General features: G+C 41.8%; 1 protein-coding gene across 1 annotated transcript in view; it reads left to right on the top strand.

Annotated features, from left to right (window-relative positions):
* The window catches only part of CDH12 (cadherin 12), a gene marked incomplete in the record, with an annotated part of 562,961 nt that overhangs the window by 508,534 nt on the left and 35,821 nt on the right, over positions 1-18,606 (top strand). The window contains 1 exon segment of the mRNA XM_034761583.1: positions 3,773-3,960. Within this exon segment, the coding sequence (XP_034617474.1) occupies positions 3,773-3,960 (188 nt within the window).

Below are 18,606 nucleotides of genomic sequence, written 5' to 3'. Positions count from 1 at the left end.
CCACGCCTCCTGAGAGGGAGGGAGAAGGCAGGCAGTGTGAAATTACACAGTACCCCCTCAACTAGGCCAGCAAATAATGCATGTACCACAGTACAGATATGAATAATTACTGGTGTGTTGCTAACTCACAAGAGAGCAAAGGTTTGTTCCTAATCTAGTAGTGCTGATGGAATCCCTTGAGAATTTCTCTCTCAAATTTTGCAAAGCTGAATAAGTTGACACCAAATGTACTGTGCAGTTAAAAACCAACAAGAAGGTGGCTCTCCTGCAACCCCAAGCAGGAAGCCCTCCAGCTTCTCTCAATACTGTGAATGTCTCCTGTCCTGCCTTTAGGTGGGCTATGAATTCACCCAGCCCTTTCCAGTCAAGAGTGACTGAACCACTGCTTGGTGAAGTCTTCCATAGGTCTCTATCATATGTAGTCTAAACTGCCTATGTTGACACTTTTTTTTTTTTAAATTAAAGGTTTGGTCTAATCTATCTATATGTAAAGAGCAATATATGACAAACTTTGATAAGCCAAAGGAAGAACAGTGGGAGAGCTGCAAGACAGTGATCCAGCGCAATTAGAGTCCAGCACCTTCCCGGTTTGGTTGAGCGTCAGGGGAGTGATAATGTGAACCAGGCCAATATGCAATTTTGCAATATGCCTAAAGTTGCAAATTAGTTTCAGTAGACATATTGTAGTATCATGATATATGATTGAATCTTAGTGCCAGCAACTCAAAAGAGCTCTGAGACCCTATTCTTTATGCATAGAGAGGAGCTTGGCTTCACTAAAATGTATTAACACTAGGATCCCCGCCTCTCCAGCACTCTCCTGGACCCAGAACTATGCAGGGGAACCCTCCACCACACCCCCAGTCTAGGAGCAATGCCCCAGCCATGCATCCCTGTGGAAAAATTGCAGAGAGAATTGACCCTGAGACTACAACTGGTAGGATCACAAGCAGCCAGAACAGGGACCTTTAGACATTATTCAGAGAACTTTTAACAGTTTTAAGTGGACTTTATCTGCCCTGTGCTGATTGGCTGTTTGCTCCAACCCTCTTCCTTCCCATCTCCAACGGTCTCTCTACACCTGAGCTTCACTCCACACCTTTCCCTCTTCTCCCCTGGCCACTCCCTCACCCTTTTCTTCCCGTCCCTTCTCTTTTCATTTAGCTGGTCTCCTTTCTAGCTTAACTCTCCTCCCCACCCCAAAAAAATCATTTCACTAACATGATATTTGTCACCATCTCAGTTCACTCTATGTGTTATACCCCATCCCCCACTCTGGGTCTAGCTGGTATATATAGATTGTAAGTTCCTCAGGGCAGGGACCATCTACTACTCTGTGTTTGTGCAGTGCCAAGGATCGCTATAGTGGCCCTTAAGCTGCTGCCATTTTCATGCTTTTTAATCATAATAAACACAAAAGCCAAAACTTGTTTTGGTTTTGTTGAAAGGTCAATAATTAATAATAATGCAGGCAAGCTAAAGCTTAATGTTATAGACATTTGTCTTCCTCTTCAGTCAAGCAGCAATGCCTCAAGGTAAGCCTCATTGTCCTGATTACTGGGCTACTTCTGTTGAAGTCAATGTCCAAACTCCCATTGCTTTCAAGGGAAGCAAGATTAGGCCATTTGTTGGAGTGGAATTAATGCATTCAGAAGCCCTTTTATGAAAGTTATATTAATTTTGATTTTGGCCTCAGTTCCAAGCCACCTTTTTATGTGAGAGCAAAGTTTACATAGGCATACACAAGTGGGTATAATTATGAATGAATATTGAAGTTTGATTCATGGTTGTCTGGTTTTTCAAATGAAAAAGAACATAAAAAGCCCTGGTGTGTACAATTGGAGCTTTAGAAGTCTGGCCTTAAAATTTTAGTAAGAACACCCTCTGGTGGCTAATATTTTAATACCTGAAAGCTTTGTGTGTTTTGCTCTACAAATTGCATAACTTATTGCTAGGGCTGAATTTTATCAAAAATCCCAGAGCACCAACAGTAAATTTAGTAAGAACCATACATGTGCTGGGACAGCTGCCTGATTTTGATAAGGAATGTCCTTCTTATCTCACCATGGGGGCAACAACCATTCTACTCAGCACTCTCCACTCCTGGGAGTGCAACCCCAATCCCAGCCTGGACATGATGGTAGGGAACAGCTGAAGAGTCACTGCTACCTCCTGTGGGGCTGAGCCCAAATCTTCGCTCCAGACATTGTAATCTAACAGGTGTGTGGGCTCAGGTTTGATCTGCCTCCCCATCATGACAGAGGGAGGCCAGGCCAAACCTGAGTGGTGATATGACCTGATGCACCAGGTCAGTGCCCAGAGTGGGAAGCTAGGCTGAGCACCATGGAACAGGGGCCGAAAAGCATATGTTGCTATGGGGTGAGTCACAGACAGAGAAAAATATCATGGAGAAATAGAAAAAAGTAAATCACACTATCTGACTTTTTCCCCCACTGTAACAAATCTGCTGTCCTTTTACTGGATATGGTACTCTACTGGTATTTAAAGTGACAGGGTCAAATCTTACTGCAGTTATATTTTTCCATTAGCCATCACTGTGAAATGGATGGATAAACTATCCAATTTTCCAACCAAAACAAAATTTAGCTGTTGCAACATTATATTATATATTCTTCCAGGTGTTGGCAGAAGTAAACAACTCCAGGTTCCATTTTCTAAAATGTCTGAACACTAATCCCGACCTCAGTCCTCCTTTGGCCATTGGGAGTGGCTGATGTCTTTTAGATGTCATACATGTGCTGGAACTGCTCCCCAGCTCCTACTCATGGTTAGCTGCCCTGGATTGGAGAAGTTCAAGGATTCTAATAGGTCAGTGCTGTGGGGCTGGTTAGAGGCTCAACTAACTCATCTGGGGATGATTTCTATTTTAATTGCTAGGTAGGGAGGCCCACCCCAGAATCACTTGGGTAGGCTACTGCTTTTTCTGAGGTTTCAGACCAAGCTGCCTATCTCTGCTGCTGCTCCACACCGTCCATCCCTCAAAGGTGCCACCACCACTCTGAGCCATCTGTCACCATAGAACAACTGCTGCTGCCGCCACTTGGCACCATCCACCACCTTGCAGCTACTGCCACCCCCTCCCCCCCCCCCCCCCCCCCCCCGCTTTGTCCAGGCTCCCTGACCCAATAGTGCCTGACAGCAGTGTCAGTTAGGGTGAGCCCAAGCATATTTAATATGAGTGTCATGACCTTTCATTTCCCAACAACGTCAATACCATGTTGTTGTTCCCCATACTCAAAATGTAACTGAATTTTAACCACAATGCACCAAACCATCACAAAACTGAAATGTAAAATGAGGCCTGGCCCTTTCCATTTACTCTTTGCTCTCCAACAGATGCCAGCTCTCCAACTCCCTTGCCAGTGGAGTCCCAGCTCTTAAGCACCTACTCCCATTTCACCAGACGATTGTACTGACCTCCTTTCAGTCTAAGCCTTCAGGCCACAGGGCTTACATTAATTAAAACATCTTCAATAGACTATTTAGTAATGCTCATAAACATGCACTAACTACAAATTTAAAAGGGTCAGCTATATAGACAGACTTAAAACATACAATTAAGCTCTCCAGGGTTTGTAAACCCATATTTGGGGGCTCTGGGAATTTAACTGTACCATGTTTAACTTGTCACACTACATGTCTTTTTCTAACCTGATTTTGTTGTGAGCACATCATCTTTACAAAGGCTGGTTTAGTTTGATACAGGATGCTTTTTCCTGATCAGGTGTATTGTGTTAACGCTTTCTCTCAGGTATCTTCCATTTGAAAGTACCCGAGTCCTCCCTTGTTGGTTCAGCCATTGGAAGAATCAGAGCTGTGGATCCTGACTTTGGGAAAAATGCAGAAATTGAATACAACATTGTCCCAGGAGATGGAGGAAATTTGTTTGACATCACTACAGATGAGAACACCCAGGAAGGGGTCATCAAACTGAAAAAGGTATTCATCTACTACAAATCTAGTGGCTGAAATTTGAAAAGGAGCATACAACTAAACATATGTGACATATAGGGTGAAATCTTAGTACCATTGAAATCCATGGCAAAGATCGCAGGGACATCAGTGGAGCCAGAACTTCTCTTGTGTCACAGCCAACCAACAATGACGTATGGCACAGGAGTTTTATTTATGTACTAATTAGAGCTGGTCAGGAGCCAACATTTCCATACTTCAGGATATTTTGACATTTAAAAAAATGTTCCAATTCAGAACATATGAAAATTTGGAAAATGTGTAATTCCAGGTTAATCAAAACATTTTGCTATGATTTTGACATTGCTTTACTTTATTAATTGATTCAAGATGAGTTTTATAGCCTCTTCCCAGTAAGGTTTCTACTCCTGCCTATGCCACATGTTTCTCCAAGCAGGTCTTCCACCTAGTTGGTGCAGAGAGCTTCCTTCCAGGTACTTCAACCATGGTGGTTTGCTCCCTACTGGTCTCTCTTCCATTATAATCTTTTGTTGACCTTTAATCAAAGGACAAGGTCACCTGCAGTTTATCACCCAATACCTGACTTTAATTTCAAGCTTTCATTTCCATACCTAATCATTTCCAGGACAGCTTTTTTTCCTTCTTCATTTGCAAAAGTTTGGATATAATCTCTTTTGTCATTTTTAACTGATGAATTATTGGAAAAATTACATCTCTCACTTTAGGAAAATTCTGATTACCCATTTGCCTGAGCAGATACCTCAAAAACAGCTACATTTTGAACTATCACACGTAAAAACACAGTGAGGGACACCAGATGCCAAGTCTGAACCAATAGAGTATAAATGATTGATTGGAAAAAAACAAATTTGAGCAGGCATAGTAGGCTTTAGATAAGATTAAATTCTCCCTGGCCCTGGGTTCTCTCTTAAGTCTCTACTATGCTTTGTCTGAGGGGAGGGAGAGAGGTTTGCACAATGGTGTAGCTTCAGCAATGCAACTGCACCACAGTGTATACATACTGCACTTGTGCAAAAAAATTTGAAGCAGGGATAGGCTGCACTATTTGAAAATTTTTCCTGCACTGGAGCAACACATGCGTACAAAGGTTTGCACTGATGCAACTGCACTAGTGGGGGAAAAAAAAAGCCAGTGTAGATAACATCTTAAGTTGCTTCCATGTAGAGGTGGTCAACATTTTTTCTGTTGCAATGATTTTCTGATGAAAAGTGTCCCCTTTTCACAAAACTAAATTTTTCTGAGAAAGAATTTCCATTTGACCCAAAACATTCAATTTTCAGTTTGGTTTTTTCCCGGGGGGGGGGGGGAAAAGGGGCGGAAGAATGTCAAGAAGAATAGCTCCCTGACTGCCCTTCTGTATGGCTCTTGGGAATTTCACTTTTGCTGTGAAATTGACAAAAGCTTTCCTGGAAGACTGCAAAGGCAAAGAGCCAGGCCACTCAGCCTCCTCACAAACACACACACACCGCCCCCGTCCTGGCACAGAGAAGCCTGCCATGTCTCTACCATCACTTCTGAAAGTCATAGGAGCCCAAGCTCTTACTAGGGGTTCGCTCCCAATTTCACAGCAGGGAGCCTAAAAGCCCTGAGAACCCTAGCTCTAGCCAGAGGTCTCAGGGTTGTTAGAACCTAGAGGCTAGGGTTCTGGGGTAGCAGGGAAATTAACAAGAATGTCAATTTCATTCAGCTGCTCTCAGGTTCCCAGAGAGCAGATTTCATTTCGGAAACACCATCTGTTGGTGTTTCCAAAACAGAAATGTGGGGGTGGGGGGGTGGGGAGGGGAGATTTCTGTCTCATGGGAATTAAAAACAACAACAACAACACCACAGATTAATTCTAATACAAAACAGACAAATTTCAAAAACAAAACATTTTCCACAAACACCACTTTTTGGCCAAATTTACTTCGATGCTGGCTTATGAGGAAGAGGTTAATGGCTCATTGAGCCACTCAAAAAATCATGACACAGATAAATCCTCAGTCTGTTTGTTTTTGGTTTCCACACTGTTTTTGCTGTATTTACTTATTTTAGCTTTTGCATTGTCAGCCTTTACCTATTATCTTCTGAATGCATTTACAACAATAAAAACATCCTGTAAAGGGTCTGGACTCACCCCTGCGGTGCCTCCTGCTGGTCATCCAGGAAATTAGCTCACTAGCCTTTGGAGCGCCCTCTGCAGGCCAGTGATCCGCCTTGTCCTCTGCACTGGCCCGTGTCCCTCCCAGGACCCCAGTGCCCCTTGCTCTGAGTGCTGCCCCCTGGCAATACCCATACACACTAGGTCTTCCCTCCCAGGGGAACCCCCACCCACTAACCCCACCTCACCTCAGGATAAGGCCACTGCCAGTCACCATCTAGCCCCCACTCTCTGGGTCAGACTGCAGTATAGGCCACTCATCATCAACAAGGAGGGTTTGGACCTGCTGCCTTGGCCTAGCCCTGGGTTGCCCTCTGCTACCCCAAGTACCCCTTGGCCTATTACCAGGCCGCAGCCTGGGGCTATCCAGGCTGGAACTCCCCAGCTCCTCAGCCTTTCCCCAGCCCTGCTCCACCCAGGTACCTTGTCTAGTTCCCTGCAGCCAGCCCCTTCTCTCTATATATACTCAGAGAGAGACTCTTGAGTGCCTGGCTCCCAGACTTCTTATACAGGCCAGCTGGTGTCTGATTGGGGCATGGCCCAGCTGTGGCTACTTCCCCAATCAGCCCAGTAGCTTTTCCCTTTGCCCCAGCCCTCTGCCAGGGCTGTTTTAAACCCCTCAGGCAGGAGCAGGGTAGTCACTCTGCTACACATCCCCACTGTAATATATTGGCCAATCAACATTACTTAATGCAAGCAACAGAACTCTGGCACTGAATAGGAAAAAAATAAACAAACTAAAAAAACCCACCCAAAACCCCCTCTCAATCTTTGCCAGAAAAAGCCTGCAGCTAGAGATAGGCTTTGAAGGTCAAGAATTCTTGCTCTGTAGTATGAAGTAATGCAAAAGAAGTAATTCCAGTGTGCAGGGCTCTTCACTGAAGGATGCCTTTACATAGGCCCTGATCCTGCATTTTGCCCTTTGAATGATTTTACTCAAGTAAAATTCTGATTGATTCATCCCTTCAGACTTCAGTGGCTCGGGTGCTTAAAGATTCACAAGCTTAAAGTTGTGCTCCGATTTAGGTGCTTTACTGGAGGGAGTCATAAATAAGAGCAACATGATTTTCAGAGGTGCGGAAAACCTCCTGCTCCCATAGTTGTCTGTTATAATAAGTACACACATATGGTGTGACCAGGCAGTGAGATACACCCTCTATTTAGGGTCAGGAATGAGTATTTTAACTGGAATATTGTCCCAGTAAAAGGGTGCTAATATATTCCATGTTGAAGTTTGGCTTAGCATTGTTCCTATAAAATACAGCAGTTAGGCTCTTCATCTGCATTTTTTATGCAGACTTCTACCTGCTGATAGTGGGTGGGGGGAGAGAAAGAGGGCAGCAGCTGCAGCAGGTGTTACTGAGCATGCTCAGTACAAGCCAAACAACAAATCTGCATTACCTCTGTCTGGGATACTAGTAGTTACTGTATTGTTATATGCACAATGAAATCCCTTGCAAACACACTAGCCTTTCATACTTGTTAGTCTTTAGACTAAGGAACATATTTTTAAAAGGACCATCACATACCTCTAAAATTATTCATGAATTTTATCAGCAACATTATTTATGTATTTTAAATCAAGACACTTATTTTGTGGACTTCCTTGGAATACCTGCATGATTAAAATTAAGCACAATTTCAACAGTTTTGCTGGATTCTGATCTAGGTCCTGATTTTCAGAGATGCTGAGCATTCACAACTCCCTTAGATATCTGCTATAATGTGTGTTATGCTCACTACGCATATAGTCAATGGGACTACTCACATGGGCCTAGTTGTTGTGAAGTTCAACATTAAAACTGTTCAAAGTACATTCTTAGACTCAACAGGACTACTTAAAATGCTTAAAGTTAGGTATATGCTTAAGTACTTTGCTAAATTTGGACCTATTAATGTGCAGGTTCGTCTAAGACTCCAGTAACTATTTGACTAAAAATCACAGTTTGCTCAGTACCACCACTTAACCAAAACAATTTTTGTCTGCTTGGAAAGCCAGTTTGCTTTCCCCTCTCTGCTTCCTGTATCACAGCCTATTAGCATCTCTGGACCACTGCTGTAGCTCAGCACTGAGCTGTATCAAAACACAGTCAAGCTATTTGTAAAGCTTGTTTTTATTTGTCATGAAAAGTTCCCAATGGTAGAACCTCTTATTCACCACATAAAGCTTTTCCTTTCAATTTCTATATGAAAATGAAACATGTCTTGCTGAACATGTTTTTGTAAATTTGTTTGGGTAAAAAGCTGTATTTGCTGGCAGAAATGACACATGCCAGGTTTTTCTCTTCAGTATTCCAAGTGAATTGACAAGGAGAGGGAGTTTCGTGCTTCTCTGGCACTAGATGTATTTTGTAAGCCAATGCTTTTCATATGGAATAAGTGCACATCTTAAATTTCAGAATGGAGTTGCTGACCATTTAGCTTCAAGATATGATCCGGTGTATAAGCTTAGTTATTACAATAATCATTCTATAAACAAGAAACAGATTATGTTACATTCTACAAGTCAGAGGCTCCTACTGGCATTTAGCACCACTGTGTGGTTGGTATAGGAATAGCTCCAAGGAAAATGAAAGCAATGAAGCTAAAAAGTGTGTGGGGGGGAGGGATTCCTTATAGCTTAAAAACAACATCCTAATCAATCTGCTTTTTTAACGATTCATAAATATTAGTAGTTAGACATCTTATTCATTTCTATGCACATAAATGTATCTTTGTTTCATAGATAGTGACTATCATTTTATAGAGAAATAAGGTGGGTGAGTTAATATGTTTTATTGGACCAACTGCTGTTGGTGAGAGAGACAAGCTTTCAAACTTACATAGGGCTCTTCTTCAGGTCTGGGAAATGTACTGAGGGCAAGTATACACTACAAAATTAAGTCGACCTAAGTTACATCATTGTACAGCCCCCACAGTGACTGAAACGGTTTTACACGTCCACACTATGCTCCTTGTCTTGGCAGTGTGCGTCCTTACCAGGAAGCTTGAGTTTGTTTTTGGTTTTTTATGTTCATGATTTCCAGACTGTATTTAAGCTCCTGAAGGGTGTTCCTGGCTTTATTGATTGTGTTCCGGATGTCCTGGCTTGTTCCACCATCCTAACTGATGGTGCTGCCTGGGTTTATGAATGCTTCTACATTGGTGAGAACATAATCCTCTATCCGTACTGGTGATTGTGAGGCAATATTAAAAGTCATGATATCTGACTTATTGCGGTTGATTTTCAGTCCAATTTGCTGGCTGAATGCATTGAGTTGAGTTGTTTTTTCTTATATATGGTGTTGGGTATGTGATAGGAGAACAACATCATCTGCGAAGTCCAGGTCTTCAAGGGATGAGAAGGATGTCCATTTAATGCCTTTTGACATGTCTTCTGTTGTACACTGCATTACCCAGTTGATGGCAATGTTGAAGAGAATTACAGACATGACACAACCCTGACGTACTCCTGTTTTCACTTCAAAACTGAGCTCACTGTGATCAAAATTGCATGTAAAGTTGAAATAAAAGCTGGTCCTGTGAATGCTATCAAAAGCCTTCTATGATCTTACACAATACTTTGCTTGGCACAGATAAAAGTGTGATACCATGCCAGTTATCACTGAGATTTCCTTTCTTTGGTATCTTCACTATAACCCCATTGGTCCACTCATCCGGCACTTTTTCCCTTTCCCAGACTGATGTAAATAGAGGGGCCAGGATAGATGCTGCTAACTCAGGATTTACCTTGAACAATTCTCCATTCAAGTTATCCTTGCCAGGAGCTTTCCCATTTTGTAAGGATTTGATGGCTTGAATGATCTCTTCCTTAGTTGGGGTGTCTGTTTTGATATTAAGATCATCTTCTGCCTCCTGGATGTTTGTTTCCTCTTTAGGTGGCTCCCTGTTCAGCAATTCTTTGAAATGCTTCTGTCCAGCACATTTCTTGTTCTTTTTCTGTTGTTCGTAGGTGGCCCTGTTTGTCCCTGATGAGAGTGTGTCTTGGTGTCTGCTGTTTATCACTGATAAGCCATGTCATTTTATAGATGGTTTCTTGTTCACCATGAGCAGCTGCATCCTCTGCTTGTGTTGCTAGCTTATCAATATGTTTGTCTGTTCTCACAAGGCATTTGATCTCCCAGTGCGCCTTGCAATACTGCTCACAGTATTTGTCCTTTAGCTTCTGGGATTCTGTGTCTAAAACACTTTCTTCATGGTTCGTCTGGTTTTTATGGTATACCATATGCTGGGTGTAATCCATTCTTCCTTCTCATCTGTGTGTAGCCTAGACAGGCTTCACTGCATTGTGTATAAGTTATTACTTTGTCCCACTTCTTGTTCCTCCCTCATCTTCATTCCCCTCCTCTTCATCAAGGTCTGCAAGTGCTTGAAACCTGTTCTTTAACTGCAGAAAAAAGTCTTTTTGTATTTCAGGGGACTTTAGCTTGTCAATGTCATAACGTCTATGCCCCTTGTTTGGTGGACCACACTTCTGAGTTTTAGGTTGATGGAGGCTGTCACCAGTGGTAGTCACTGACAACATCTGCTCCCCTTCTCACATCTGTCAGTGAGTGTTGCCATTTGCCATTGACCATGATATGGTCAATCTGGTTCTTATCTCTGCCATTTGGAGAACACCATGTCAGCTTGTGAATTTCACGATATTGAAATAGGGTTCTGCCGATGACTAGGTCATTCATATTACAGAAATCAACAAGCCTATCTCTGTTTTCATTCATGAGCCACATCCATGTCTTCCCATTGCTCTGTCTTTGTTTGTGTTGTCCTTACCGACCTTGGCATTCAGGTCTCCCATGACGATAGTTAGGTCGTGGCATGGTAGTGTCTCTAACTCCGCCTGTAATGTAAGGTAGAATTTGTCATTTATTTCTCCATCACTGTCATTTGTCGGAGCATAGCATTGAATCAGTGTGATATTATTATGTTTCCCTTTCAGTCTGGATCTCATAAGTCTTTTGCTGATGAACTTTCATTCAAGTTGGAATGCTTCACTTCCTTATTCAAAAGATTGGCAACATCCTCATGGTGTTGTTCATCATCCCGTCCAGAATACAGCAAAGTTTCTCCCAAGGCTGTTGTTAATCTTCCTGATACTGTCCATCTGCTCTCGCTGACACCCAGTATGTGTAAGCTGTAGTGTCTCATCTCTGCTGTGACCTGAGCTAGCTTCCCTATTTCTTACATTGTCCATACATTACAAAAAACAAGTTTGGTTTTTGTCTTGGTGTTGAGCACTTCAGTCTTCATGCCAGTGGCTTCCTTTCGGCTTTCACCACTAGCAATCATACGGGTCATTGACTCCTGAAAGCCATCACACACAGTAATGGTCGATTTCTCCATCGCTGTTCCTGTAACATATTTTGTTTTTTATGGGACAGGGTTGTTAGCCCTGTGTCTAACCCGCAACTTGGAGGACCAAAAAGTGTCTTTTTTGTCTGGCCCTTCCCCCACAGACCAATCCAGCATGGTCGAACCTACCAGAAGCAAAAATCCTCGCCGACACAGACTCTGGGGATCATTAGAGAATGCAAGGTGTCCCGCCACAGCAAGGCATGGACACCAGAGGACAGATTCAAGGTGAAGTGGTCCATAAAACACACCTGCAGTCATGGGAGGAAAGGAAGAGAGGAGGGAAAAAAACAGTTGGGGTGTGGGGGGGTTGTTGGTGGCGTATCGATTGTTGTAATCAGCATCAAACCAGTGTCTCTATTGAGTCCATGATATTTAGTGTCTAGCAGTTATGAATTTAAGCTCTCAGGCTCGTCTTTTGAAGATGTTGTGCAGGATGTGGATTGAGAGATCAGATATAAGTGATGGTTTTGTGAAAAGCATTTGTCCACTGGTGAGAGGATGTTTTTGTCTCCTACCATTTTTCTGTCTGAGTTCTTTCAAGAGGGTAGTGACTGTCTGGTTTCACCAACATAGTTGTTATTGGGGCATTTAGTGCATTGGAATGGGTACATCACATGTAATAGGCATGTGTAGGACCCATGCTTCTTGAAAGGTGTGTTGTGGGAGTGCTGATCATCATAGCAGTGGAGATATGTCTACAGGTTTTGCATCTGTTGTTCTAACAGGGTCTAGTGTTGATTTGAGTGAGTGTGTCCTTGTCTTTAGGGAACTTGCTTCTAACAACTCCCTCCCGCCTCCACCGCCCCAGCTGCTCCCCCACTTCCTTTCCTCCTATGACTGGAGGGATGCTAATGGACCACTTCACCTACAATCGGCTCTTGAAATATGTGCTAACTACTTCTGCTAAACAATCTGTTCTACCTTGTATTTAGCTGTGACACTCTGAGTACATTTCCCAGAGATGAAAAAGAGCTCTATGTAAGCTCCCAAGCTTGCCTCTCTCATCAACAGAAGTTGGCCCAATAAAACAATATTATCTCACCCACCTTGTCCTCTCTAATATCTTGGGACCAACACAGATACAACACCACTACATATACCTTTTTCTTAGATTTATATAGCTTATTTCATCCCAAAGGACTTCACAAACTACAGCAGAAACAAACAAGTTCAGTAACAGAAAGAATTCTCACAGTAACAAAAAAGCAAAAGTTTCATTAGCCAATAAACTGTGCTGCCTGTTACTGACAGGACACTTATACTTGCCCCAGGATATATTACAAGAGCACTAAAACCTATAAACTAAGGTGACCCAAGGGAATGTCAAGGGTTTTTGCAGACACTGATACCCAGCATAGCTCAGATGGTCAATTGTAAGAGAGGATACTCCATGTGTGTGAAGTATGGAGAGACGTCACATTTTAACAAGGAGGAGTAGACACACCAAGCCTTTGGCATAGGTAGATACCCACAATAAAACAAAGAATGCTATCAGAAAGATGACGGTGGTCATTAAAAAAGTACAAAGCTAATTAAGTGATCAAAAACAGGAAGTGGAGCTCTTGAGTCCCTGAAGACCAGATCAGCCAGTGTTGCCGGGTTTTTTTGTTTGGTTGGTTGAGGTGTTTTTTTTTTTTTTTTTTTTGGTAGCAGTTCAAGAATTGAAACATTTACTGCAGGAGTTTGTATAGGCTAGTAAAGTTTTTGGAGCTCCCTATAGATGATTGGGAAATTTATCCTTTGCTTAGACATCTATCACCACCAGTTCACTTTAAACATTCTAGCTGTTATTGTGTACTGTCTGTATACATTTTGCTCATAATTCATTATTACAAGGCTGATTAACTCCATTCTTAGCACACTGCATGCAAAAACAAACATTGCCACACTGTCACGAGATCTGACCTTATAGTCATGGGAACTCAGCCATTTCCTCACTTGCTCTCACTGGGAAGTTGGATTAGATCTCCATTTTAAGTAGGCCACATCTTTCTGAAATAATGATAGTCCAAATATACCAAAGTACAAAATCAACCCCCCTTTCCCCATTCTTTGCCTGGGCCACAGGCTTTCTCCTGAGCATCTATGTCCACCTTGGTGAACTGAGTGAGGCAGAGCTTCTGTCCCATTCCAGCTGGAAGCCCCTAAAAGGAAGCTGACACCTAGTCCAGAAATCAAACTGTTTCTTCAAGGTCACTTCCTTCACCTCTGTCTAAAGTCCTTGACATTTTCTGGGGTCTTAACAAAAAGATCAAAAACACAAAGGTGCAATGTAAACAATAACCCCCAACCCCTTCTTTTTCATGGCTTCCTGTGGGTCACTGAAAGCATTGCCATCTCCAGGCTGCTTTACCCTGGCCATGTGGCTTCAGATCCTTCTCAGGCTGCCACTGAAGACCAAGAACTCCTCCTGCTGCTTCTTCTCTCCCCGTTGTGAAGGAATGGAGCTCATATGTACATCTTGTTCCTTCTCATGAATTCTGGAAGTAACTGCTAACATTTCCTAGCTGTCCCTTGGACCAGAGCTCCTAGCATACTGCTTGTTCAGCACACATCAGGAACATAGGACACTGTTGGAGCTGGAGCCTTCCTTAACAGACCAGCATGTCCTGTCACTTTTATCTTTAGTTTTACTATTTCAAATCCAGCGCAGGTCAGTAGTTACTGGGGGAAAAAAACAGTTACCATCCGTCAGTTATTTCGGAAGTTTGTGTTAAAGTTGGTGATCTCCACCCATTTCTGTGGATCAGGTGTTGAAACATTACAAAAACACATCATCCCAATGACAGGTTTCAGAGTAGCAGCCGTGTTAGTCTGTATCCGCAAAAAGAACAGGAGTACTTGTGGCACCTTAGAGACTAACAAATTTATTAGAGCATAAGCTTTCGTGGGCTACTGCCCACTTCTTCGGATGCATATTCTTCGGATGCATCTGAAGAAGTGGGCAGTAGCCCACGAAAGCTTATGCTCTAATAAATTTGTTAGTCTCTAAGGTGCCACAAGTACTCCTATCATCCCAATGAGCGCTCACTGACTTCCTTGTTGGCAGTCTCAACAGATCACATTTTATGTTCATTCAAACCTTGGCCAACGATCACATCCCCACATCCCTCCATGACAGAATTGTGAAATATGGATGTGGCAGCTTGGGGAAAGCTCATACCACCTGTGTCATGCTGTACTTGTTCTGTGCATAAATATTGGAGGTCATGAGGCTGCCTGTCCAGCACTTTTTGTGAGCTCTTCTTTTTCTTCTTGTGAGAATGAGATGAATACATACAGTCATTTCCCCACCTATGTCATTCTTATCAGGATAATTCATTAAGCCACTTTCAATCTATGGCATGTTTTGCAACTTTAGAATTGTAGACAACCTTCTATTTGGGGAGGAAAAAATCTCCATTGCATTTTATTTACACAATTTACATTAGAGTATTATTTCTCAGTATCCCTTCACTTCCATATGGGGTAAGGGAAGCAGTAATATTTCAAAATACCTTTACTTTCAAATCAGAGGGGTTGATGTGCTTTCCTGTTCACACTAAATAAACCAGTTCCTGGTTCCTCTATGAGGCTAAATAATGTGCTTTGTCATTATGTGTTATTTCATTTTAGTAGTTACAAAGTGGCATTGCTATACACAGCTCTGCATACACTGATAATGTTTTACTAGGAGTCTGTATACAGTAGCTAATAGCCGAAACAAAGAGAAGAAAGACAGGGCCTGCCCAGGGAGCCAAACTCCTCTGTTGTGAGACTGACAGGACATCATTACAAAATGCTCCCATAATAGCTCTGCAGCTACATGGTTGAAAAAAATAGCCACATTGGTGCTGGCAGAACTGTCATTCCCTTATGGGGAAAATCCTATGAAATGTAACAAAACGATTGCCTTTCTTTATGGCAATTTTTTTATAACTGTCTAATTAAATTTAATAGAAGTCTATAGTACAGATAAGAATTTTCAATAGGTTTAAAAAAACTATAGAAAGGAGCTCATTACATATTCAACTCTATAGGTTTTTAGCAGAACTTTCATAGAACCTTGCTTTTTAGTAGAACCTAATTTTTTGTGTCTATTAATGTCTTTCATTAATTTTAAAGCATTTTAATCATTACATTAGAAACAGAGATTTCTTGAACATCAAAGTTACTATTTTACTAGTACTAAGAACTTTAGGTGCATAATAGGGTTTAGTTACATAGATCAGACACCAGGTGGCAGCACAGATGTGATTTTTTTTTTGCCAGCTAGAATATGTTAACATACTACAGTTAACTGTCAGGAGTAGGGCACTATATCGCTTCTTTTGTGATGTGAGAAGCATCCACAAAAACAATACCAAGGAACTACATTCCAGACCTTATAAAACTTGAAAAGTTTATAGACATCTAGACTGGGAGATAGGCAGCTCCGGGCAGGGCCGGCTCCAGCATTTCTGCCGCCCCAAACAAAAACAAACAAAAAAAGCCACGATCGCAATCGCAACTGGCGGCGGCATTTGGGAAAAAAAACAAAAAACAAAAAGCCTCCATAGGCGGCAGGTCCTTGGCTCCTAGAGGGAGTGAGGGACCTGCCGCCCCCGAATTGCTGCACGTGCCGCCCCTCTCCCTTGGCCACCCCAAGCACCTGCTTGTTAAGCTGGTGCCTGGAGCCGGCCCTGGCTCCAGGATATTCAAGCATCACATTTTCTGACAGATGCCCAATACGCCAACTGGATGCCAGGATTTGAGGTGTATAGAAAAACCTGCACTAATTATCTGCATGGTTGAGGTTTGCAAGCAATCTCATTTACATACAGCTATAGGTTGTAAAGCAAATCTTTCCTATGCCCGTTCTGGAGTTGAATGAAATGAAATGAAATGTCTGAGAGCACTTTGGGTAGGTAAGCAGCTAGATGAAGAGGAATGAGGACAGGGAACAACTAATGATGCTTAAGAGCTTCCACACTTCAGTGCACTTGTTTCTTTCTTGTCCAAAATTATATTTACAGGGGGGAGGAGGGGATCCTAAAATTTGAGTCAGTTGGCATCAACAGACATACTTTGACCTATATAAATCCCGTTTACATTCATTTGGCAGGCAGTCTTGCAAATGCAGTATTGCCATGACTAGATAGTGGAAGATGTCACCATTTGGGCCATTTGTATTTTGTCTGAAATAGTGCACTCATCACTAGTGTATTTATTAGTATTATAAAATGTATTATTTTGACTCTTTCAATTCAGTACAGTTTATGTTTCTGGGCAGTCCATATTACAGACTCACTATGCCAGGGAGAGATGATGAAGCAGACATCCAGTCAGACAGGGCTATCTGCAACACAAGTAACTTCTTTGGGTCCCAACATTATTCCTGCCTAGTGCTAAGTAAAAAATTTTGTCCAAAACTTTTTTTTTTCCCAGTGAAAAATGCACATTCAGCAACACAAACTTTTTCCAATTCATGTTGGTGTTGCTAACTCACTGAAGTCAAGGCATTCACGTAGACATTTTACAAAACAAAGTGATTGGATTTTTTGGTTCAAAACTATTTTTATTTTGAAATTTCCTTCAAATATATTTTAAAAAATTTGAAACATTAAAAAAAGCTCAAAATCAAAACTAAATGTTTAATTTGGATTTCAGCGAAATGTTTCATTCAACCTGGAATATGGGGTTGTTGATGTGGCACTGGAGGGGAAGGCAACTTAAGGTATGACTAGACTGTGTGTTAAAACCCATGGCAGTGAGTCTCAGACCCTTGTTCTACTGCCTCGGGCTTGCACTACGGTGCTAGAATATCTGTGTAGACATTTTGGACTGCAGCTCAGGCTCTCAAGCTCAGGGAGGGGAGATGGGCTTCAGCACCTGTGGCCTTAGCCACAATCTCTACACAGTTCTTTTTAGCACCACAACACAAGCCCATATCTGTAGACCTGTTCTCAGAGACACCTGGCTACAGGTTTTGAAACATCGTGTAATCATACCCTTAGAGGCTATCTACTCCCTCCCTTTCCCCCCCCCCCCCCCCCGCTGCTAACCTGGGGTCCCACAAATCATAAAGCTGGGCCTAAAGTAAAACCTCTGAATATGTATTTAGACACATGCTTTACAATTGATCCCTGTCAGCCCAATTCTGCAGTCCTTAACCAGGAGAAATTCACACTGACTTAATAGCATTTTTTCCTGAATGAAGACAACCCAGTTTAATATTAGCAGCACATCATAGTCAAAGTTTTCAAGCTTGATTATTTACATGACATATATAGACTTAGATGCTTAACATTAAGTCCCCAGCTTTGAAAAGCTTGGCCATATAGTCTGTTAAAAATATAGAGCCTTTCACCGGGATTTAAAACCATTATACAATGTGTTTAGCTGGTATAAATCAGCATAACTCCATTAACTTTAATGGAACTAGTCCTATTTATGCCAGCCCAGCCTCTGGTCAATTATAGTCTTGTTGTGACAAGGGCAGAAAATGGCAGAGTTTAAACCCATGCTAGAAATGAAAACTGATTGGGAGACAATGTAGCAATGGTTATGATGATGCAAATGAGATAAACATTAAACTATTCTTGCTGCAATCCTACAGTTGTAACCTAGTGTTTTTCTTCAAAAACCATATCCTTTTAAACTGAAATTTTCTAACTTGGCTATTATAACTAAAAGCCACTAGATGCCAGTATTATCTAAACATCAGGAAAAGGCTGTTTCAGTAAAATGCTAGAATGTAATCCAGCCAAATGCTGTATTGATAGTAAAGCTTTTGTATCTTTCTGACTAGATATGAGTACAATAATGTACAGAATATCACTGCAATAATGCACAGAAAAGATATCCCTGGTCACTTTACTGAAACCAAGAAGACTAGATTATTTTAAAATGAAAGAAATTCAAATCAAAGTAGTCCCATTTTAGTATAAAGAACAGGAGTACTTGTGGCATCTTAGAGACTAACAAATTTATTAGAGCATAAGCTTTCGTGGACTACAGCCCACTTCTTCGGATGCATATAGAGTGAAACATATATTGAGGAGATATATATACACACATACAGAGAGCATGAACAGGTGGGAGTTGTCTTACCAACTCTGAGAGGCCAATTAAGTAAGAGAAAAAAACTTTTGAAGTGATAATCAAGATAGCCCAGT

This window comes from Trachemys scripta, chromosome 2 (genome assembly GCF_013100865.1).
Source record: "Trachemys scripta elegans isolate TJP31775 chromosome 2, CAS_Tse_1.0, whole genome shotgun sequence".
NCBI lineage: Eukaryota > Metazoa > Chordata > Testudines > Emydidae > Trachemys > Trachemys scripta.
The sequence above is the reverse complement of the archived record's forward strand: the minus strand, read 5'-3'. Positions and strand labels throughout refer to the sequence as shown.